At 34.8% G+C, this 25,377-nt stretch overlaps 1 protein-coding gene across 3 annotated transcripts in view; it reads left to right on the forward strand.

Moving 5' to 3' along the window:
• SLK (STE20 like kinase) overlaps nucleotides 1–20,761 on the forward strand; it is a 39,072-nt gene extending 18,311 nt beyond the window's left edge. Inside the window, exons 10-20 of one of the 3 annotated variants that reach the window (XM_088132590.1) lie at nucleotides 37–1,488; nucleotides 5,288–5,418; nucleotides 5,688–5,811; nucleotides 9,108–9,287; nucleotides 11,146–11,238; nucleotides 16,976–17,105; nucleotides 17,556–17,680; nucleotides 17,800–17,988; nucleotides 18,368–18,493; nucleotides 19,033–19,146; nucleotides 20,142–20,761. In XM_088132590.1, the coding sequence (XP_087988716.1) occupies nucleotides 37–1,488; nucleotides 5,288–5,418; nucleotides 5,688–5,811; nucleotides 9,108–9,287; nucleotides 11,146–11,238; nucleotides 16,976–17,105; nucleotides 17,556–17,680; nucleotides 17,800–17,988; nucleotides 18,368–18,493; nucleotides 19,033–19,146; nucleotides 20,142–20,288 (2,811 nt within the window). In that variant the 3' untranslated portion in view covers nucleotides 20,289–20,761. Of the gene's footprint in view, nucleotides 1–33; nucleotides 1,489–5,287; nucleotides 5,419–5,687; nucleotides 5,812–9,107; nucleotides 9,288–11,145; nucleotides 11,239–16,975; nucleotides 17,106–17,555; nucleotides 17,681–17,799; nucleotides 17,989–18,367; nucleotides 18,494–19,032; nucleotides 19,147–20,141 lie in introns of all 3 variants that reach the window. The other 2 variants (XM_007430245.4, XM_088132591.1) reach the window with 2 other exon arrangements.
• The last annotated feature ends 4,616 nt before the right edge of the window (nucleotides 20,762–25,377 follow it).

The raw sequence follows: 25,377 nt of genomic DNA on the forward strand, positions 1-25,377 counted from the left end.
TTCAACTAATAATATTTTCAATGCACATTTTAGCAGTTACCTGCAAATAAGCGAGCCTCATCTGACCTCAGCATTGCCAGCTCAGAAGAGGATAAGCTTTCACAGAATGCGTCTATCCTGGAATCTGTTTCTGAGAGACTAGAGCATTCATCCATGGAAGAGACAAGTACTAATATAATTGAAAGAGAAAAGATGGAGCCTGGCAGAAATGAAGATGAAGTATTCACAGAAAACACAAGTGATACCAAGCAGAACAATATTGAAAAAGGAGAAAATGAATTGGAATTACAATATGAAGAAGCAAAAAAGAGTGAAAATGCTGATCAAAATGCAATATTGAACAAAGATGCTATAGCACAGAAAGAAGAAAAGGAAATCAATACAGTATTATCTATAATGAATGCCAAGCCCAATCTGAAAACAGAAAAAGAAAATGCTTTGTCAAACAAATCATCAGTTGAGAACAAAATAACTCTTGAAATTGAAGCTAACAATGCCGAAATCAGAGAAATAATTTCTAATGAGACTGACGTGCAAGAAGAAAAGCAAAGTTGCATGGTCATGCAGGAAAATAAAACTGTGGAGGAAATGTCAACAGAAAGAAGTAAAGCAGTTAAGGAATTACAAGGAAATGAAAAATGTGAAGATGATGTTTTAAAAGAAATTGAAGATCAGAAAAATGAAGCAACTGCCAGTATGGAAATGATAGATATAGGTGAATCATTTGATAAGCAGCAGAAGCAAATAAAAGAAGACACCTGTAGTGCTGAAGAGGGAGGTATTACTAGCAAGGCTCAGATCACAGATTCAGTTAAAGTGATTGAAAGCACCAAGCAGCCAGCAGAGTGTACCTCTGAAGATACTCAGGGGCAAATGACCTCTGAACCAACTTTTATTCAGAATGATGTCAAAACAATGGATTTTGATGAGCAACAGGTAGCAGGAGATTATGATGATTCTAACCAGAGAAGCACCTCAAAGGAAATTGAGGTCAACGATTCAGAAAAAACGGAAGTAATGAAACAGAAGCCACTGGAAGAAGATGTTGTACATGCTGAGAAAGGAAAGAGACCTGAAGAAATAAACACAGAACATGAGGTTTACATTGCAGAATGTGATGATAAATTAGAAAGCATTGCTGAAGGAAACCACAAGAATAATGTTCAAAAAAGCACAGATCTTGAGGTGGCTTCCTATGACTTACCAATTAAAAATCAACTTAAAGATAGTGCAGTGAAACAATCACTTGAACATGAGGCATCTCCAGTACCGAGTATTAATGTTAGCTGTGTAGAAAATGAGACAGAAGATAAATTAAGGAATCAGGATAATATTGAACACACACAGTATCTTGATCCTGAGAATGCTAAAGAAAATGATACAGATTCAGGCACGGGTTCTACAGCTGATAACAGCAGCATTGATTTAAATCTGTCAATTTCCAACTTCCTCACTAAAAACAAAGATAGTGGATCAATATCTTTACAGGTAGGTGTCTTAAATTAAAATTATGCCCAGCGTGAATTTGAATGGATACAAATTATACACTGAGAGTCCTTTTCATATTTACCCTAATTACTTACGAATGAAATAATTTTCATAAGACTGTGTCCTTAGAATGTTACAAGTTCTGTATTTCTGCACAGTCATGTTTTCTTCTAATTCTATATGTCTATTATATGCCTTTTAATCCAAATGCTTGTATGGTACTTTATATAAAAATGAATTCCGAATTTGAAAAGAATTACTGTAGTACAAAACTCTGAAGGCTACAGTTCTTAACATATTTAATAGAGAGTACTACTGGAGTACTGAGCATGAAACTGAGCAAACTCAGGGAGGCAGTGAAGGACAGGAAGGCCTGGCGTAATATGGTTCATGGGGTCACGAAGAGTCGGACACGACTTAACGACTAAACAACAACAACAACTACTACTACTGGAGAGTACTACTACTACTGGAGTACTGGAGTGTACTTCTGTGTAGCTCAGAGAGTAGTAGTATTCTGTTTTTAATTCCTCCTGTAAAATGGAGATCAGATTAAGTACATACATAGATGCCCATCGTGGTCTTCCCTTTTGGAATAAGCAGTGTTATGCAAACTGCAGAAAATGAGTAAGAAGTGGCAAGCAAGTAAACTAAAGGCAATAGATAAGAGAACAGGTGTAACTAAATCTAGTTATGTATTTTACCATACCTATACCCTTCTATCCTTGCAAGTGTCCTTCTTTCTGCTATGTTTGTATGCCAATTTATACACTGCCTTTTCTTTTTTAAACTTCTTGCCTCTATCTTTTTGAGGATTTTAGCAACTCCATCCAATTACAACTTCCTTGATTTTCCCATTCCTTTCAGCTTGTTCATTCTTCTTTCATATGTTTAATTTGCAGTTTCATTCTCATTCATTCTCTCTCTCTGACCAAACCATGTCAATGTATTTCTATTTCTCTTTTGTAGTCAGTCCACATTAATTCATCTCCCATTTATTCTTGACCCTGTCTCTTCTTGGTTTATCACAAGTACTTAAATATCCCATTCCCACTGCATTCAACTTACTTTGTTTCTCCTAGCATTATCAGCTCTCATTTCTGTAGTACGAAACGGGCAGAGACATGCTGTTATACATAACCATTTTAACTTAGGATAAGGTTTAGTATATAGACCATATACTGCCATTACATTTCTACTGCCATTTGCATGTCTTAAAATTTTTCTATCCAAGTTCCTATCTTCAAAGTAGACAAGTTCATCTATTCACTCTATTTTTTGCCATTTATGTATAGTTGTAATTCTCTCCATATTCCCTGTCAAACACAGCTACCTTTATCTTTGATGCATTAATTATCAGATCAGAACTACAGTTTGTATCATTTAATATAATATTCATTGCAAATAATTTGGTTTTCAATAACATGGCATCATCTGCATACAAGGTATGCATCTGTGATAAATGTACCTCTGTAAGATTACCACAGACATTCTGTATCCATCCATAAATTATTGAACAACAAGGAGACATCAAGGCATCCTTGTGTTACTCATTCCATTTATTCTTACTTATATACCACTATTATGGCCTTCAACAATTAACTTTCAAAATCATGTTTGCGCCAAAAAATCCCAACATTTAAGCTGATTAATTTCATTATGTACTTCGTCTTCTTCTTCATAATAATAATAATAATTATTATTATTATTATTTATTAAATTTATATGCTTCTCAACTCCCAGCAATTCGGAGTCATTTACAAATAAAACATTAAAAACAAAAACAACAGTGGACAAAAATGAAGAGTAAAAATGGCAAGGATGACAAAAACTGGATGGGATGGGAAAAAACCCAGCAACCAACCCACACAATCCAAAGAGGGCTTTGCTCACCCTCACCAAGGGATGTATAATTTACTTTCTCATGTTCGTATGTTTCTCAGTGATTTTCTGAACAACAAAAATCTTTATACTCCTGCACAGAAGAAAGCTATTTTGCATCTTCCAAATCATGCTAGTTGTTACTTCTCATTCCGTTTTGATCAGAATTCTGCCAAATACCTTTCCAGGGACATTGAACACACTATTTTCCCTGCAGTTTTTGCATTCTCTTGTACTGGCTTTCCCGTCGTTTAAGGAAGCAAAAATGGCATTCTTCCAAATGTCAGGCACTATGTACAAACACACCGAACAAGTCTCACACCTAGCTTATAAGCAAACCTGCTTGTAACATTCTCTGTTTACTCCATCTTCACCTACATTTGTAACTTCCTTTTCAAGCTGGGTACCAACATTTATAGTATTTATTTCAATTCTTCTGTTAGATATATCATTATTATGCCCATACAAATCTCTGCTCACATATGCTTTTATTTTTGTTTTAATTTGACATATTCTTTCCAAGTTTCTCATTAGGACCGAAAATGTTATCATTCATTTATTTATTTTATCCTTGGGTTTTCTTTCTTTATGTTCAGCCATATTGTTTAATAATGGTTGATATGTTTATATGTGTTTTATTTGTAATTATTATTTGATGTTTGCATTGTAAGGATGCATATTTTTGTCATGCAGAATCCCCTGAAAAGATTTTCCCTCAAAATATGTCAAAATTGGAATTTTGTTATAAAGTATATGTGCACCATTCTTCTTTCTTTTTCTCTTTTAATCTTAACCATTTCTCTCTCTATTTCTTTACAATTCTCTTTTTATCTCAATACACATTATACCTTTCTCTTCTGATTTTTTTTTGCAGCAAGCATTCTTTTATATGCACTTTTGTTCTTTTCCACAGCTTCTTTCACTTCATTTCATCAAGCATCCTTTTTCATACTTTGCTTTCGCATAATTCCACAGTGTAAACTATGCCATGCACAAATCAGGCAGTATTGGACAATGTATACATGGATGAAAAAATATGTGCTTTGTCCATATGCAGATTGAGAGCACACAAGTTCTTCCAGAGTTTTGGGGTGGGAAAAATGAGAACTGGTGGCTCTTGGAGGACAGGTCCATTGGGTGGGTGTGGGACAGCAGCAGAGGGAGAAGGAATGGTAATGGTAAAGGTCTGTAATGGTAGAGAGAGAGGTCAGGACTCTTAGGTGGGTGCAGGGCTGGAGGAAGAGGATGGGACGGGAAAGGGAGGTAAGGCACACAGCTTTGCCATATTTGCTTTTTAAGACTGTTCCAGATTTCCGTTTATTAAAACCTGGATCAACCTAAACAGTATAGGTTTTGTTTCATTTGAACCATGTCAAAATATGTGCCTATGAATATTTATTTCCACTGTATATCATGGCTTGGTCAACCAAGGCTTTCACATAACAAGTTTTAGTTAGGTAAAGAGAGTGTTGTCTTAGTTCCAATATTCACTGCTAACCAGTTAGTTTTGGCACATTTAAGCCAGTGTGCTAGAAGTACAACCAAAGCCTAGTTTGCTCATGCTGTTTTATGCAAATGAGGACCTCTTATCTAGAAACCATCTTGCAAACCAACATACTGTTGCTAATATCCTACCAACTAAGAGATCCATGTAGTACACTGACATATTCAGATAATAGTAGGTATTTATAATGGTTGATGCAGACATGTTACATAGTAATTATCTAGGAAATTACTGCCTAATATATGAATATTCATATATTCATTAATACGGAGGCAGAAAATACCCAGTTGAAGAAATGAACTTCCTTTAAAGGACATACATTAAAACAGATTTTACTTAATCTTGGTTATAAAAAGAATAGCTTGAAACCGTGTTTTTATGAGGTCAAGAAATAATGCATCATCTTTTATTTAGGAAACTAAAAGACACAAGAAAACTTTAAAGAAAACTCGGAAATTTATTGTTGATGGTGTAGAAGTAAGTGTGACTACTTCAAAAATAGTCACCGACAATGATTCTAAAAGTGAAGAACTTCGGTATCTTCGGTGAGTTTTAAAATATCCATTTCAGATGAGAGAGAACCCTTATTCACATATGGACTCACATACATACAATATGCACACACACATATGCATGTATGCACATATACTGTGTACTGTATTAGACTCTATCTCAAACAGTTTGCATTGTCTTAGTCTTATAAAATGCAGTAGCTCAATTCCATTCCTCAGTTGTTAGCCATATTAATGCAGAATTCTAATTTTACTTTGGTTATTGATCACTCTAAAATCACTTCCCTCTTCCTTAATACCAGACGTCAAGAATTACGAGAGCTACGGCTTCTCCAGAAAGAAGAACAACGAGCTCAGCAGCAACTCAGTAATAAACTATTACAACAACGAGAGCAGATGTTTAGACGCTTTGAACAGGAAATGACAGTAAGATTTCAGTTTCCTGCTGTTATATTTTTGTACAAGCTCAACATTTATGGTTTAGTGCTCTGTGATGAAGAGGTAGATTATGACATTCCACTAAAGTAAAGGGTTAACTATGCCTCCTTATAAAGGACAGAAAGCTAGGATAGTTGATAGAGGAAAAGGAGAAAAGGAACAGAAAAAGACCATTATAATGAAAGGAATAAGATACAGGTGGCTCTTGTGACAAAGGAAATTGTCATTTTGAAAATAAGCACAGGGTTTGTACCTCTAAACAAAAAAAAACTTATATCCAAAATTATCTGTTCATACAGTGTTACTGCTAAACGAAGTTTTAATTGTTTATAAAGAAGTCCTTAAATGAGAGTAGGATTATAATAATGCATTTGATACTGTACTCTTAATCTAATATATGCTACAAGAAAAGTGCTGATAAGAGAGAAGATAACATCAGTATAAGAACTGGGGTAAGTGCAGCAGGAGTTTAAACTATAGTGTTTTTATCCCCCAAAATAGAAGAAGTATGCAACTTGTGATCAAAAAAGCATGGTTTTGCGAAATATTTTCATTCTATGATTTAAAAAATTTTGGGGTGTAAAACCATTTCAGAATTGCTTGATCTTAGTGAAGAAATGTATGTCTCTGCATTTCATATTCCCCATCTTGTTGAGTAAGAGATTTATTTGTGCTGATTCAATTCTAAATATGCTAATAGTTTCAGCAAAATCTAGAAGGAAATCTAGAAGCAATTTTGATTAGACATCACTATTTTGCTTGAATTTAATTAATTGCTTATACAAATGAATTAAGGCAAAGAAAAATTGCCTTGATAACAGATTTTTTTTCCTCTCTTCTTCCACATACAGTCTATCTCTTAATAAATTTTGTAACTTTAATAAAGATTCAAGCAATTGACATTACTATTTGTCATGAGATTCTCCTGTTTCATCTCAATACTGCTCTCAGAAGACTTTATCAGAATGCATTTGTTCTGTCTTTCCTTGACTCCTTAAAATATTTTAAATAACTGCATATGGGGAAAAAAGCTAGACATTCTCATTCCATATGCAGTAACTCACCAAAATGCCTAAACTGAACTTTACCTACTGCACTGGAAGCTATTATGTGTAGTTGTACACTCCCAATAGTGAAGCCCTTAGAATGGTACTTGAGATTACCCTATTAAAACATGATCAGTAAAACAGATGAAAGATGCGACTGGCAGATAGTAAACTCCCTGTCTGTCCTTTGTAGATTGAAAATGATTTATTTTTAATTTAAACATATGGAATATAACTTCCAAAAATAGTTCTATGCAAAAAAAAAGTTGATATGTCATACTTCATCCATAATAAAATAATCTAAAATAATTCACGGTCTGAATTCAGGAAGAAACTATAATAGATTGAGCAAACTAATAGGCAGAGGTCTGGATCATAAGCCAGTTGCAATTCCATTTTCCCGCTGATTGATTGGTTATGTGCCATCAAGTTGATGTCAACTCTTAGCAACAACATAGATGGGCCTTCTCCAGGATGTTCCCAACCTGACCCTTCAAGTCTCCCAACAGTACAGGTGTCCTCGTTTAACAACCACTCGTTCAGCGACCATTCAAGCTTACGACAGTGCTGAACAAGTGATACTTACGACTGGTCCTCATATTTACGTTGGTCACAGTGTCCCTGTGGTCACATGGTCATGATCCAGGCACCTGGTACCCGGCTCACAATTATGATATTGCAGCTCCTGTGGTCGCATGATTGCCATTTGCGACCTTTTTTGCCTGCTTCCTATAAGCAAAGTCAGTGGGAAAGCCAGCAGGTCACAAATGGCGACCATGTGACTTCACTTAATGACCTGTGGTGATTCGCTTAACAACAGCAACCAGAAGTGCTGGAATTTCCATTGCTAAGTAGCACCGTCATGTGATGTCACTTAGTGACGGAAATTCTGGTTCCAATTACCATTGTTAAGCGAAGACTACCTGTACCTTATTGCTACTGTCAGTGAGGCTCTTTACCTTGCTGCTAGTTGCCCTTTTCTCCCACCTTTTTCAACATTTTGGAATTTTGAAAGGGAGCTAGGTCTTCACATAGTGTATCCAAAATAAAATAATTTTAATTATATTTAATTAATAATCTTCATTGGAGGCAAAAATTAAAATATGCCCTCATATCAAAAATGGAAACTTATACTCAAAATTAAGTATGAAACAAATGTACTCATGGTAAAAACATGCTTATATACAGTGGTACCTCAGTTCACGAACGCTTCTGTTCACGAACAATTCGATTCACGAACAGCTCCGGTCGCAAAATTTTGCCTCCCTTCCGCATCGGGTGACGAACAGGATCCGCGGCCATTTTCCCTCCCATGACACGTGGTCGCGGCTTCCTGTAGGGAGGGGGACTCTCCCTCCAAGCAGTAACCGCCTCCCCACCCGCCTTCCTATCCTCCACGCCAGAAGTCGCGTCGAGCAAGGTTAGCTTTCTCTCTCTTCGTACTGTACTTTGTGTCATATTTTTGCGGTTTAAAAAAACAACAACATATGGTTCAAAACGGATTAACTATAATTACATTGAACCTTATGGGGAAATTTGATTCGGGACGCGACCAATTCAGTTTGTGACCAGAGTCGCGGAATGAAATAAGTTTGTGAACCGAGGTACCACTGTATGTTGTCTTTCAAATATTCATCTGAGCTGGAACTTCATATCACAATATATCAGAAGTGAAAAGTTCGCCTCTTAATTTTATGCAATGACATTCTAATTCCTGTTTCAATTCTGCAATTTTTTAGGTAAAAATAAATAATATATAGGAATTAAGTATTTATGTGTAAATGATTCTTTGAGAAAGGGCATTTTAAAGTGATTAAAATAATAGTGTATGAAATGTTTCCAATCTGAAACATTTTGAGCTTGAAATACTCTGTTTTGAGTTTGAAACAACTGTTCTGATCTCACTGGAAACATTCCAATGCTGTTCCAACCATTCCAGAAAGGTTCTGAGCTTGGAATCCTTTCAGGAAGTGTTGCGAACAATGATGGAACTTTTTGGACAGCACATTTCAAACTCAGAACAATCCATTTCAAACTGGAGACAGGAAACAAAATGTTTTGAGACAGCACATAATTAGATTAAAAATCATCAATGGTTGTGTGGCATGTTCGTTTTTAATAAGTTATGTTGCTAAAGTTGCAAATATAGATCCTCATTTTGTATGCAAATTCCTCACTTTCACATCCAAAAACTTTTTCACTCAGGTAAACATTAAAAATAACGCTATTATTTTTTAGAGCAAGAAGCGGCAATATGACCAGGAAATTGAAAACTTAGAAAAACAGCAAAAACAGACAATAGAGCGCTTAGAACAGGAGCATACAAATCGTTTACGTGATGAAGCCAAACGCATCAAAGCAGAACAAGAAAAAGAATTGTCAAAGTTTCAAAATATGTTGAAAAACAAAAAAAAGGAGGTAAAATCTTTAAGTAATTTGGAAAATACAGTGAATGTTTTTGGCCTTACTGATGTTTACATTTACATTCCATACATTGCATTGTGCATTCACACCTACATGTACACTCAGGGTCTCCAACACCTTATTTTCAATTATATATTATGGTGTGCTTCACTCTGTATTTGAGATAGTAAAAAGTATTATTCACTCAAGACCTATGATAGAGATTTTCTAAGTGTTTGTTATTCATTTAGAATAATTGCTAGAATTGTTTGCAGAGAGATTTGGCACATGTGCATTTAAATACTGCATGTGGCTAATTATTGAGATTTTTTTAATTGGTTGCTTTGTAACATAATCACAGGTAAAAGCAATGGAGACTTTTATGAAATATATCATAGCAGAATCTTTACATTTTTCTGCATATACTTGTGTAATCAGAAGGGTGATCTTTATATTAGAGGATTCAGAGATAATGTGCTGTAGAATGCTATTTTCTGCTCAGATTACCCTACATGGAATATAAAACAGTTTTACATTTAATTATAATTGTGATTGAAAAACTGCAAAATTGATGCCACTGTATGAAATAGAAAAGGGATTGTTATATAATATAAAGATATTTTTAAAAATTGAAGCAATGGTTAAAATTACCATTTTGGCTTTTATTTGGACCTAATTCAGTTTAAATGGATAGGAAGCCTGAGTCTCAGGCTCAGTCAACTTAAAACTCAATATTTGAATATATTGTTCCTTACTCATAGTGAGACAAATTATGCAAAATGAGGAAGTTGTATCTCAAATCTTGGTTTCTGAGTTTTTTGTTGACTGTCTGACTCAGTTGATATTTCACTTTTCTGCTACCATCTTTGACAAAGCACTTCTCTCAAAAATCCCCCCAGCTAATCACCTGCACTAAATAATACAATCACAGCACAAATTTCTAGACTCTCTGTTTTGATATATTTTATTTATAATTTGTTTACTGCCAGTGTTTTTATCTAAGCTGTTTGATATTGTTACTGTAATATGAAGTCCAGTTGTTATTTTTTAAATCTGTATAATATTAACTTCTTTCTTTTCCTAAATTTCTTGCACTGAGTCTCTAATGGTGATTGGATCTCAAAGGGGAAAGCTGGTTCAAGATTTAATGCACTCATAGAAACAGGAATAGCATGTGGTGATTTGGGCTTTATTTCCTATGGATGCTTTAAGTTTTAAAAAAATAGTAATTTAATCTTGGATAGCTAGACAGTCCATCCATCAGAAATATTTTAATTGTGATTTCTACACTGAGTAGGGGGTTGGGCTTGATGGCCTACATGGCCTCTTCCAGCTCCAGTATAAAACTGAATATTTCATTTACTTTTTCAATGATTTGTGAATTGAGGTGATTATGGCTTTCCTACAAGTTATTCTTTTGACAACGATGATCTGTACTTTTATACAACAAGGGCAGAGGTAGCTGCTCTTCTTTTTAGTTGTTTTATTCCATGCGTTTTATTATTTGGGAAAACAAAATCCTTTCTGTTGTCATTGCAAGAGGCTTTCTATTTTAATTACTGTCTTTACTTTTTGTAGATACTGAATTATTGCATAAACATTGATTATGAAAGCAGTTTATTAGTACTAGGATGCAAACAGAAATTTGTTCTTAGATTGCTGTTGGCATGTGCACTTTCTTCTAGAATACAATCAATAAATACTTCATGCATGTATGCTCCACCCTCCGTTTTCTGGCAAGCTAACTCTTCCGGCTTTGCATGCATTTGTAACACCTTCTGAATGCTTAACTGCTCCTCTTCATTCACCATAAATGCTTGCTGTGGAGAAAAAGGGTTATTTTCCCCACATTCTGCATGCTTGTGCACTGTAGGTTTTTAATGAAGTGGAGAAAGCACCAAAAGAGCTGAGAAAAGAGCTCATGAAACGCAAGAAAGAGGAGCTTACTCAAACCCAGCATGCTCAGGTAACCACAGCAGCTTCATGCTTCTAAATCGCCCCAAACCAGCTTTGTTTGCATTGCTTTAATAGTTTGATAAAGATTGTGCATTTTTCCCTCTGAATGAATCCATTTATCAGTAAGGATTTTTCCCTAGAACTGCAGCTAGAAGTGCATTAGATTTTAATGTTAAAATATTGCTATTTAAGAAATACTTATTTATAGAACAGCATACAAAGTCATTAAAATTCCGCTTAAGTTAAGTATTAAAATGTCTGTCGTGTATACTGTTACATCTACTTTAACTGAATCTTTTAGCATAAAAAATAATGGAAAGGTAGTGATTATGATTTTGCTTATCCTTTTTTTTAACCACTGAAATCTATAATTTCAGACAATGCACCTGATGTTAATTAGGTGCATGTTAATGAACATGGATGATCAGTACCTCTCTTCCAAACATGCTGCTGTAGATGGTATTTTTTGCTGTTTTTGCTGCTTGAAACAAATTTTCATTGAATATCTATAGGTTTGGATGTGTGAGGATGGACCAGAACATCATGCAGAGACAACTTATTTAATTTTGTTGAGATTGCTGTATCTGTAGTCTAGCTTTTGATATTAACTAGTAGTTAATATCAACTAATACATTAACTTTTGATGTTTAAGAATACTTCTGATACAATAACATGCAATTTGACTGTAGTGGGCATGCATACACATGCACAGGATAATGGTAGCTTGGGCCACACTATTTCCCATGAGGGAACTCCTAAACCCTCTTTCCACAATTCTGGTGCATCTACCCCACAAATCCTGAGGGGAGCTGACCAGATTATGTTGCCAAATTCCCTCTGCTGCTGATTTATCAAGAAAGAGGTAAGTGACAACCCTTATCAGTAGTTTGATCTGTCAAGGAATCGTGTGCCAAAGACTAGACCCTTTTCCCAGACTGAGTACCACTGACCCATTAAATTATTATTACGTATAGCAAGGTTGGAGAATGTTGAAAAATAAAACAGGAAAGGAATGAACAGTTCCTTCTGAAGACCATGATCCCAGTCAGTTGGTACCTCAGCCCAGGCTCTTACACAAGCAAACACCCCAGAACAAATTCATGGAAGCCAATTATAAGAGTCTCTACTGCATCTACTTTCACAGATCCTAGTGTGCTGTCCAAACCCACGAGATTCCGGCATGGCTTTTGTTGTCTGTGCCCATTACCTGGATGGATAGGTCAGCTGATTTTCTTTTAATCCTTGCAACATCTGGACCTCTTGAAGTACATTTTCTCTATATTCATTACATAGACTAATATGATGCTTAAGTTTACATTTTATCATATATACTACATAGGGAATGGTGCAGAGAGAATTTAACTCTTCCCAGTAGGATAATAATAATAAATAATAATTATTAAACTTGTATGCCACCCAATTCTCAATGGCTCTGGATAGCTCACAACAAACAGAAATTAAATAAAATCAATAAAACATGCTTTAAAATAAAAGTAAAAAATGGCAGGTGCAATGAAAAGAGGGATCTTACTCTCCCTCACCAAAGGCTCTTCTAAACAATAGCAAACAAAGTGGGTTGGTGGGACGATAATCATAAAAAACACTAATAGAATTTATTTAGAGCGAGATAGAGAAAACAAGTTAGACACTGCTGAAGTCTATGTGAATAATAATAGTTTGCCGACTAAGTGATTGTTCAGATTTCTCCCATCCATGGAGCAGAATCCTGCTTTTAATAGGCAATTATTTTCCATTGCAGTGTATCATACCTTTCCCCCAAACTCTACTATTTTTATTCAAATTAGTAATTCTCCGTAGAAGGTGTATTTGGTAAGTTGTCCTTTTTGTGTGACTTTCATGCTAAAAAGTAATTGCTGTATTGTATAATAGTCCTTAAAGTATTCGAAAGAATATTAATATCTTGGACATAGGAAAATAAATAGTGAAGATTATTCTTTGCCTCATTTAGTTTGCACTTGGTACCTGCCTGCGTAAACACTAATTTGAGATATAAGTGTAAACAGTGTTTCAGAAGTACCGTATCTACAAATAAAGGTGAATTAGTATAATAATTCCTCCTTGTAAAGAGGTGGTTGCTGAAGTTGTAAGTTCTGTTGTCATTTTGCTTCTGTCTGGTGTTGAAATGCATTGTTTGTGGTTATTCTCACATGGGAAGTACCTTGTATTCTGCTCCACAGGCCATTGCTCAGGTTATGATTCAGTCATTTCAGTTGTCCTCATCTGCTCTCTTCAGTGCAGTAATGCAGGATGTAAGTCTGTGTACCTCTCCCATAAAAAGCATATGTCCCCTGTAGTGTTAGCTTGTTTTCTTTTTTCTCTTACATGCATGTGCTGTTAAATCATTTTTATTTTAAATTACTATATGCAAAATTATTAATCTGCACAAAGAAATTAGTAGATCAAATTAGACCAGTTTTCAGCACATGTGTAAAACTGAGCTGTTACTGTATCCTCTGTGTGCTGTGAAACTTGGCTATTCTTCAGAGTGCTTGTAGATATAATTTGACAGTGCATTTTCCCTTCTTTACCTAATAACAGTTCTCCTACGTTTCGGTTATAAGACAAAGAATACCCCTTTTCCCACCTTAAGCAGTAGTGACAATCTTTTAAGCACCTTCTGTTTTTTGAATCTTTGTAGCTTCTCTACCCTTCCTATTAAAAGGTAGATAGGGCTTTAAGTAGGGGTTGAATCTTGTCTATCCTGCATATTTTGCTTTGCAATGCAACCTTTTTTGACATGGCCTTTCACTCCTTGGCTTTAAAAACATTGTTTACTCAGTAATAGGCAATATCTCTATTAGCATTATAGAGTTGCATTTATAGTCATCTTTGATCTTCTGTAAGTAACAAAACCGGTGATCATAAAGATCTTTTTTCACCATATTGCTGCTGATATATTGGTTCACAGAAGCTATATAGTAGATAATGATGATACTTTGATGTCATTCACATGTTGAATTTTTTGTTTAAATGCTTATAAACGATTGTATAGAAGTGAAACAAGAGAACTGTAAGGTAAAAGAAATGGCCTTTTTGTATTTAAGTGATTTCAGGTTCTGCTTTGCATTCAGGCTCTTCATCCCTTTGCCTTCCATTCTGTTTGGGCTTGTGGCACTGTCTGGAAATTCTGGATGTGTTTATTGGTCCAGAAAAGTTACAGAGATCTTTAATATACAGGAACAATTTTTAGATAAGTAGCTACATAAAAAGCAAGGATAATGATTTCATGTGAAGTAGGTGAAAAGATGAAAACCTACTGTATTATAACTTCTGTTCCTTAATCATTTTTGGTCACAGATGGAATGGCTTTGTGATAGCATTTCACAGGAATGGCATAATTTCTCTGCAGCAATCTGGGAAATTGCACATGCTTTTCTGGGAGAATGCTGTATGTATTTTCATACACATTTTTGAGGATGAGGCCAGAACAGATAAAATATTTTTTTTTTAATTTTAAATTGAATTTTCATATTTTCTTAAAAGTGTTGCATAAAAATGAAGCCAAAGTTTCGAAATAATTTCTCATTCGTTGAAATGTTGGTCTGGATAGTTGTTGAAGAAAGCTAACCAGAATGAGCAAGTATAATTTAAAAGCCTATTCTGTGATAGCATTTTTCCATGACAACAGTATCATAGATGAGCATAAGAGAGAGTTTCACTCCAGTCCTCCTCTAAAAAAAAATCTTTCACTGGCATTGAGCAATGATGCAGTGGAAGCTTTGCAAACATAGTCTCTGATGTGTTCTGGAATTTAATCTGTGACCTTGAAGACCCACATTGGTTGAGACTCCTAAACTGCAGATGCAAAAGAAGCAAATTATGTACTGATAGCTCTGGGAGGAGAGAAAGTCTTCTTCCAACTTGGCAGGCAGAAACTATAGCAACACCTTCATGGAAAGGAAATTTCTAAGTTTCCACAGTACATTTCATACCTTACATTAGAAATGTTGTAGTTAAATTTCTGAATGTTTGCAGTGTAAATGAGGGATTAAATGTGCAAATATTGAACATTCTCATTTAGCTAGGTACTTTTGGTCTTTTCAGGTTCTTTTTTTAGCTTGGGTTATCTTTCATTGTTGTTTTTGGGCTTAGATTGTTGCTTTTCAAGAATTTGGGTTTACAGTTATAAGCTGTAAGCCTTCTTTAAATTCACAAAATGTTTTCAACTTATATTATTGAATTCAGATATATCTGTGACTGAATCAAGAACATGTAGTTATGTATTTGTTGTAGGTATATTTGGAGATCTAATGGGCCATAAGTTATCCCACATATTATACATTTTTATAAGCCACTATAGAGATGCTTTAAATAGGTTAAAATCCTGAGGATTTTTTTTTCAGTTTGATTGCACATGAATTGAAACAAAACAGCTAATTGTTCTCCCAAAGGAAATATGATTTGTCATAGGTTTGTTATAACTAGATAGGAAGATTATTCAGTCAAGTATTATGCAGCAAATACTGATATTTACTTAGACTGAAAAGACACTTCAGCTGAATATTTGTGTCTAAATAATATGCTAAATGTTATCTAGAGTTCCTTTTTAATTTTAAAGTAATGATTTATGTAGAAGCAAAAACATATCCTTTTCCCCAAAAGACATAAATCCTGCCTTCTCCTTTTCTTTCAAGGTACATTTTTTACTTTACTGCTTTTTTCTGAAAACTTTCCCCCTCCTTAAATGAACCCAGCTATTTAATACTGACTATTAAATATTGTGTATGATGATGTCACAGCACTATATTTCCAAAGAGATGTGACTATTTGCTATTTAAAGAAAAGTCTATAAGTCCTGTAGAATTTCCTATACTGTATAGGCACTTGAACAATTTTGTTCTCTTATGAATCATAAGCTTACTACTTTCTCAGCTTCTTCTGCAGTGACCCACAAAAATAATCATCTGAAGATTTTTAAAGCAAAGGGCTGAACTGATTTCAATAAACTTGTTGTGAAGCAGGACACATTTTTTGTTCATTTAGTTCACCCTAATTGTTTATTGGTAACTTCTTCTCTTCCCCCACCCACACATTTAGAAATTAGTTTAATTGGTAATTATGAGAGCTATGCATATTTGTGTAGCATTTTAATAATATAGTTATTTGAGAGAACTGAAGGTCTTGATTAGTTCATTGCCATGTTTTCTGTTTGTGTTTTTCTTTAGCCCTAGATGCAACTATACAACATGGTGGAGCAATTTGGTTGCAAAACCAACACATCAATCAGTTGCATTTCAAATGAATTACAGATTTGGAGAGGAAGAAGCAGAATTTATAGGGCCAATTAAATTTTCCAACAAGTCATTTTTACTTTTCAGAGATGTGTATATCCATTGGGTTGAGTGTTGCAGCTGTAATATGTGCAGGAAGTCCTCTTACTCTGAAAACTGGGGGTGGCTTTTAAAACATTGAACTGCATCACCCTTAACCATGCTGCTCAGATTGCATGGGTGTTGCAGTTCAGCAAAATCTGGAAGGTCATAGGCTCAACACACCTTCTGTAAAATATTAATTTTTAGATAAAATGTGTCTGAATCTGGGAAACCCTGTTATTTTTGAAACTGCTAGGTGGCTATGTTGGGAATGTTTTATGTCTTTCTCTGACAGTGTAACTCTCCTTATACATTAATTTTGAGACTTCAGAGCTACTTGGAGCTACTGTGGGATACAAATCAACATTTCTATGAACTCTATGTAATTACTCAATTTGGACTCATTTTTAATAGGAGCAAGAGTTTGTGCAGAAACAACAGCAAGAACTGGATGCATCGCTAAAAAAAATAATTCAGCAACAGAAAGTAGAGCTGGCAACTATTGAACGGGATTGTCTTAATAACAAGCAGCAGCTCATGAGAGGTATTTGTTCCTCTTTGTCATAGCTGAATTGAGTCTTTATGGATTCAGAGTAGGATTAGGCGCTCCATCCATCCAATATTGCTGAAAAGTAAGCCCCATGGAAATGAGTAAAAATATTTGTGGAGTGGCATCCTACATTCTGTCCATTTGATGCAAGACTGTAACTGAACTTTAAATGAAGTCCTCATTCTGAAACAGAAAAAATGATATACCAAATCCACTTTCAAGTTTGCTTTCCGTTTTCTGATGCGCCAAATCTGTGGGTGTGTCAATTCTATTAAATGTTTGTCAGAAAATATGGTTGGAAATAATTGCTTCATAGCTTAATACAAACATAGTATTTTACTTGGGATTTTCATTAATTCAATCACTGCATAAAATACGTTGCAGAAGAAATGTTTTGGAGTGCCTTTTCTCATCCATCTCAGAAACCATTTTTTTCCATTCTAGCCAGGGAAGCTGCAATATGGGAGCTCGAAGAGCGACACTTGCAGGAAAAACATCAGCTGCTGAAACAGCAGTTGAAGGATCAGTACTTCATGCAGAGACACCAGCTGCTTAAACGGCATGAAAAAGTTAGTGTAATTTCAATTTGTTTTATTTTTTGACTTACTATTCAGGTTTAGGTAGGTGCCTTTACTATTCTGTAGGCTTTCCTTTTGATAATGGACATTTATCTCTTTCTTTTTCTAAGGAAACAGAACAAATGCAAAGATACAACCAACGACTCATTGAAGAGTTAAAAAACAAACATACTCAGGAAAAAGCTCGATTGCCCAAAATCCAGCGTAGTGAAGCCAAAACGAGAATGGCAATGTTTAAGAAAAGCCTCAGAATTAACTCTTCTAGCACTCCAGAGCAAGATCGTGAAAAGATCAAGCAGGTAAGAAGCAATAATATTAGTTAAAATTTAAATTATCTTTGGGAGTGAGAGTGTAAGTTCGGTGAAACTGATCGTCTTCTCTCCAGAGTCTGAAAGTATTGTATTTAATCTAATAGTAATTACTATTAAACTTTTGACTCTTTTGACAAGTTAGAATTAATTTGAAACCAGTTAACTTTTGAAGATTATGAACTTTATAGGTTTAACAGTTTATGAAAATTCGAAATTACCATAGCATGTACCAAAATTAACAGAAATTGTTTTATAAATAGCATGTGAGTAACAGGTGTAATTTATTGTTATATAGTATGTGCCTTATGTATATGGCTAAATATAAAACTAATAAGTCATTTTAATTTAAATTCTGTTTTTGTACAAGTTTGCTATTCAAGAAGAAAAGAGGCAGAAAAATGAAAGATTGGCTCAGCATCAGAAACATGAAAATCAAATGCGAGATCTTCAGTTGCAGTGTGAAGCTAACATTAGAGAATTGCACCAGCTACAGGTCAGTTATATAAAACATAATGTTGATTGATTTGTAGTACAGAAGTAGCCTGCAGTATATTGGGCATGTAATGGTATTTATACATGAGTTGATGTATAGTGACATTTATGTTAAGCGTTTACATGGAAGTCTCCTATTTGAAAATGGCTTTTATGATACTCATTTAACAGTTGCACTGGGAATAATGTGTGTTCTCTTAAACAATAATTTTGTAATACTGTTTTCCCAATGAAATGTGAAAGTAGTCAATAAACATAGCATTAAGCATTATGTAATAACACATAATCTGAATGTCACCTGTCAAGAACTGATCATCCTCTTGCTGCAATAGTGTTTTGGATTATTTCTAATACAGTGCTCAGGCAACTCTACTTTTTATTATATTAAAATAATATATTTAATATATTAAAATAATATATTATAGAGACTATATAGTATATAGAGACTACACCTAATTAAAAAATTAGGTCAGCATATACTGGTAACCAATGGTTAAACTATCTGGTTTAGTTAACTAAGGTATGATATCCCACTTTCAGAATGAGAAATGCCATCTACTGGTTGAACATGAGACTCAGAAACTAAAAGAGTTGGATGAAGAACATAGCCAAGAGCTCAAAGAATGGAGAGAGAAACTAAGACCAAGGAAAAAGGTAAAACTGCAAACTGGGAACTGTAGAAATCCAAACAGAATGCTGTATCTTGGAGAGAAGTATTTGCTTTTTGTATAGTAATCCAGTGTGTTTTGATATTCTGATCTAGACTTCTTACTAGAAAAAGTATACATTTTTATAATTACACACTAGTGCAAATGTTGAGATACAGCATGATATATATACACATTCCCTAAAAGCTACAGTGGCAAAACACATTAAAAATATTCTCTACTGAATATTAACAATAAATAGCATGACAAAATTAGAATGATCAGGGGGATTTAAGTAAACATAAAAAACCCCACCCTGCATTTCTCACATGAAATGTATTTTTGTTATACCTATTTGAAGTTTCACACATGATATGAACCATTTATTCACTAAAGGTGCAATTGGCCGTGGAGAGCCCACATAGAACCCTAGTTAGCAACCCCTTTTTAATTGGGATACAGAGGTTGCCAGAGGTCTCTTTTATATAATCTCAGAGTCCAAGTCCTTCTTTAATAAATTCAGTTGCTCATCAACATTTGACTGTTTTGGTTTGTATGTAGTATCAACAGTTCAGACCCCTTCCTGTAGGAGTGGTTTGCAAAAGTTGTTATTACTGGTCATATTTTTTTACCTTTTTTTTTTTTTTTGTGGTAAATGGAGGGCAGATTCAGATTAGGCTTCCTGAGAAAAAGATGGAAAGACTTTGGAGAGAGCTGGGGAGGGTAAGCTTGTTTGCAGTTCCTAAATAAGTATTTAGGAAATAAGGTATTTTAGAATATAAGGACATTTTGTGTAAATAACAAATAATCCATACAATTACCTGTGGGTCAAAATCATTACTAATATTTTTTTTCACATACTCCTTGGTTTAACATGCTATTGCTACACATTATTTCAAGATTGTTTTATACAATGTCTTCTACAAATCAAGAAAAATCCTAAAATTATTTCTCCATGTCTGTGTGTGTGTGTGTGTGTGTGTGTGTGTGTTTAATCACTAGACATTAGAAGAGGAATTTGCCCGGAAGCTTCAGGAACAAGAAGTTTTCTTTAAAATGTCTGGAGAATCTGAATGCCTTAATCCTTCAACTCAAAGCCGGATTTCAAAATTCTACCCAATTCCTAGCCTGCATTCCACTGGATCATAACTCCTGAACCTCTGTGAGGTGGCTTTCAATGTGCTTTTGACATTGGCAATTTACCATATTCTGTTTCTGCAACTCAGTCAAACTTCATCCGCTTTCAGTGGAGACAATCAAGGATGTCAGAATTTCCCTTTTTTGCTTTTGTTTTGTTTTGTTTTAATGCTGGATAACAATTTAAATTAGAAGCACAGAGGCTGGTCTTGAAATAGAATATGGTACAGTGTGTTTCAAAAATAGATACCTGTTTGAAACCTGATCTAAAAAGTGTATACCCAATTTATTTGCACTGGGAGGAAAGCCTAACCATTTAAGGTTCATCTGCAGTATCCCAAGAATTAAATACAGACAATTCTTAGAGAAAACCAGTACTGCTAATTCAACCAAATCTTTATTATGAGGCGATAGATCACCAGCCTCATTCAGTGCCTGAAACCATTAAACATACTGCTCTTTTATAAAAGGTTTGTGATTATCACTTAGTAAACTGTTGATATTAATATAATATAAATGGTTACTGTTACTGTGACAATGTTTGTCAAATTCTTGCACTGAGCATCCCTGCTCAACTTTAAAATGTACAGTTTATACCCCCCCCCACCTTCCATTTTCTATTTGGCTAGTAATATTCTTCAAATTGCAGTGAAATAATAGAATTTGTATCTTTTTAAAAGAGGGAAAAATGCATTAATTCTCACCCCCCTCCCCATGCAGTTCTCTATCACCACATGTAGAGAACTGTAGATTATCAGAGCAGCATTGTCAGTTTTCAGCACTGCAAATGTCTTTGACTGCCTCCATCCTTACAAATTAATGTTTTGATTTCCAAATACGAGTGATTTTTTTGGTAAAATTTCAATATATACATTGATCTATGGAAGGATTTAAGTTAAATACAGAGACAGTTTAATCTGCTACATCATTTGCTAAGAATTAAGTAAATGGTTTATTTCTAAAATTCATAGCTCTACTATAATTTATTTTCTGCTGGGGATGGGAAATATTTCTGTTAGCAGAAGATGTGTCTACATTCAATGAAAAAGGCAAGCTTTTCAGAACTGAATCATATCAAAAACTACTGCTTTTGGTATGCCAAAATTAAGTTTGTAATATAAATGTCTTCTACAGCCTAATCCTTTAATAGGTAATTTTGGATTATTATATGTACATTTTCATATTTTGCTATCTTTCATTAAAGGCAAGACTGGTTTACCTTTTATACAAAGGAAGCAGATTAAAAAAATTACATACTGCCTTAATGAAATGAGATCAATACTTTGGCTACTGAATTCAAATACTGAGTTTGACTTTATCCTGTTGTTCATTTGCTTCAGTATAATAAGTATAGTTTGAAGGTGCACATTTTCAGTTAAATTCTGTTCATTGGAAATAATAATTTGCTTGCAATGTATAGTTAGCCTTAATATCTGATATCTTATTTTATAAATATGTACTGTGCACCAGGTTGTAAATTCATTTATACTTTACTAGAGTGTTACGTTGGCTATATTACATTCTTAATGTTTTTTTTCAGAACTGCATAGGTGAAAAAGTATCCAAAAGCCTTTACTTTTTTTAAGCCTCACCTTGTGAAATTACTAGTATTGACTGTAACATTAAATAATCTCTGTTTAATCAACAGATAAGTCTGCTTAAAAATCTGAAGTCCATTGACTCCTTTGGGGAATGTTGTGTTTCTGTATTCATTTTCCTTGTTTGGATTTCTTTTTTTCAGTCATTTCTGGTGATTAGTAGTACATCAGCTTTCTGGGGCTAAAACAAAGAAGCTTGTTCAGAATCAAATGATTGGACAGCATGATTAAGGCAGAATTCTTAAATGTGCAAATGGAGGCATTTTTGCTAATCCAAATGGTTTTCCTTTTGGTGTGTGGTATTTTGTGGGAATTCATTAAATAACTTCTCTGTGTTGTATTAGATAATCAACAAAATTAGGATTACAGCTTAATTCTGCTTGGTATTTTCCCATGTTAATGGCTATCTGGGGTGGGGCTTTCTCCTTATGAGATTTATCTCAATACAGTATGGTTACAATTTCATGACATAAGTTGGGTTTGAGCTGCATTTATTCCTACTGTCATGGTCTCCAATTTCTAGTCCTGACTGCCACATGTTGCTATGACGTCATCACAGAAAACCATGATTGGATACCTACTGGGATCCATAGTTTCCTATTCTAATTTGAAAGAGTTTTTTGCTTTTCCGTCACAATATTTTTGTCTAATTGGTACATAATATCAAACTGGCTACAGTGAGCCAACCAGTGAAAGATGGGAGCATTCTTAAGAACAGCTCACAAATACCTTAAGAAAGATGGCAGTTGGATGACAGAATAAAAAGCTAAAATTATTCCTTGCCTGAGATTTAGCTCTTTCACCTCAACCTTTCTATGTATATCCATTCAATTGTTATTCTGCCCTAAGCTTTGTGATCTTTTTGTGGTAATAAGGGTATCGCATGATATATAAAAGCCTATGAAATTCATGTGATTTTAGAAATTGAGATAAAGGGTTCTTTCAAATAGAAACATCAGGTGACATATCCCATTATGAAGATATTTACATGTACAAATATTTAAGAAGGAATATTCTAATATGTTCTCATTTTGTTGTTTGCTGCCTCATTGGCTTAAGTGTTATGTCAGTTGGAGAGAGTAAGTTGATACTCTGTCTACCAGTAATCATAATTCTGTCAACATATCCCTTTCTTCACCAGATAACATGAAATGTTAAGGCTTGTGCTCTGTTATAGAATATCTGAAGAAGTAAATGTACAGAATTACTATTCCATTGAACAGTATCATTCTGATACAGTACAAAAATTTCATACTCTTCATGGACTTGTAGCTTTGGCATATGAATCTTTGAGCAAAAAGGCATGGTGAGTTTCTACCACAAAATGCTACAGGCAAGCAATGTGGGTTTGTTACTACAAATATATTTTTTAATCACATCATTAACTTCTTAAATAAGCTGATAGAGCATTGATGCTCTACTGGTTTTTCCTGCTGAGCTCAATATTGTAAAAGCAACATTTTAAAAAATCATTCTGATTTCAGTTTTATTGTGTCAAAGAAGTGAGTAAGCCAGATACTGAAGCTTACATCATACAGAATAAGGTAATCTTTCTGTTCCATTCCTGATTCTATTTATATTCAAATCAGTGGAATATATTAATATAGTTGATGTACAGAGCTAGTTTGGTGGAGTTGTTAAGGCATCAGGCTAGAAACCAGGAGAATGTGAGTTCTAGTCCTGTCTTAGGCACAAAGCCAGCTGGGTAACCTTGGGCCAGTCACTCTGTATCAGCCCTGGGAAGGAGGCAATGGCAAACCACTTCTGAAAATCTTGCCAAGAGAACTGCAGGGACTAGTCCAGGCGGTTGCCAGGAATCAAAATTGACTCAAAGGCGTGTGCATGCGCGCGCGCACACACACACACACACAGACCCAAACTGTCTCTTTTGACATATTTGTGTATGTGTATGTGCAACTTACTTTCAAAATTACTTTGACAGTGTTGAACACAGGTTCAGATTCAATAGGTGATGATCAGCTGTGATAAATATAAGATTCTGTGTCCGTATAGAAAAGAATCAGATGGACAGATACGAGACAGGGAAATATTGGCTTGACAGCAGTGCTTGTGAGAAGGATCAAGAAGTACTAATAGACCTGCAGCTGATTATGAGCAAGCAGTATGACAAAGTGTTAAAATGTTTATGCTACCTTGGACTGAATAAACAGAAGCATTGCATCCAGGTGACAGAGGGTCATTGTTCCATTATATACTGTATTAGTTAGACCACATTTGGTGTATTGTCCCATTTCTGGGCATCTCACTCTAGAAGGGATATGAGAAGCTGGAACAGATTTAGAGAAGAGCTGCTAGGTTGCTGGAAACTGTCTGGTTGGGGCAATTAGGAGGAATTTCTTGCCAGTAAGAGCCATTAAGCATTAGAACAATCTGCCAAGAACAGTGAGGGACTGTGCTGTCTGGGAGCTGGATGGCCATGTGTTAGGGATGTTAAGTGGAATCTGGCACTAAGTAGGGGGGTTGCCTAGTTGACATAATGAAGTCCCTTCCTGTTCATACCTTCTATGTCTCTGTGACAAGTTGACAGCTTTGCCTCACTAGGCATGGTAGAATCATTCTCTCAGCCCAATTCACACGCAGGTTCACTGTACGTATAAAATGGGGAGAAACCCCCATATGTGGCACTGTGAGCTCCCAGAGAAAAAGTGGATTAGTGGTACCATACGTAATCATGTTTATTTAGCTCTTACTATGTTTTTGCTTGTTGCTGTTCTAAGGATGCAGTCCAATCATGGGGACACAGAGTCAACTGGCTTTTACTTTGATGTTTGACCAATAAATAAATAATCAGATATTGTGTTCGGTTGATCACTTCTTTCCAGTTGGCCCTTTCCAATGATAGGAATCCCCAACACTGGAAAGGTCTTTAAAGGGAATTATACTGAAAAGGAAAATGCTAAAGGAGCCTCAGTGTACATCACGCTCACAGGTGTGTCAGAAAATATAAGCAGCTCTTGAGCTGGTCTATCCTTTTCTTTTACCGCCCTCTGTAGCCACTAAGTGATCCTGTGAAAATTCATAGCTACTTTATACCTTGATGATGATGATGATGTCTTTTTTAAATAATTTTTATTAATGATTTTCACATAAGTAAAAGAAAAACATATAGGGTGAATTATATAGGGTGAAATTAAAGAAAAAGATAATTATATAGGGTGAAATTAAAAAAATAAAAGTAGAAAAGACTGCAGGTAGAAAAAAAGAAAAGATATATAAAGAAGCAGCTTCTGATCTTTAGAGCAGTTACAAACAATTCGTTATCTCTTGTCCTTCTTTCTCTTCTTCCCATATTCAACCCTTTTTAATCAGCAAATCCATAAATCACAAGATGATTTCTAATATTGTGATAGTGGATATCTCTGCTTCAAATTCCTTATTGAAAAATGTTCCTGATCAATTAGTACTAATTACTGTTTACTCAACTGGATATAGCTGGTTAATAATAGAACATATTCATTAAGTAAACATCAATTAGACCAGTT

This window comes from Python bivittatus, unplaced genomic scaffold, assembly GCF_059951505.1.
Source record: "Python bivittatus isolate LINGU-HERP-01145 unplaced genomic scaffold, Pbiv_v1 ctg000980_np1212, whole genome shotgun sequence".
In the NCBI taxonomy this organism is placed as follows: domain Eukaryota; kingdom Metazoa; phylum Chordata; class Lepidosauria; order Squamata; family Pythonidae; genus Python; species Python bivittatus.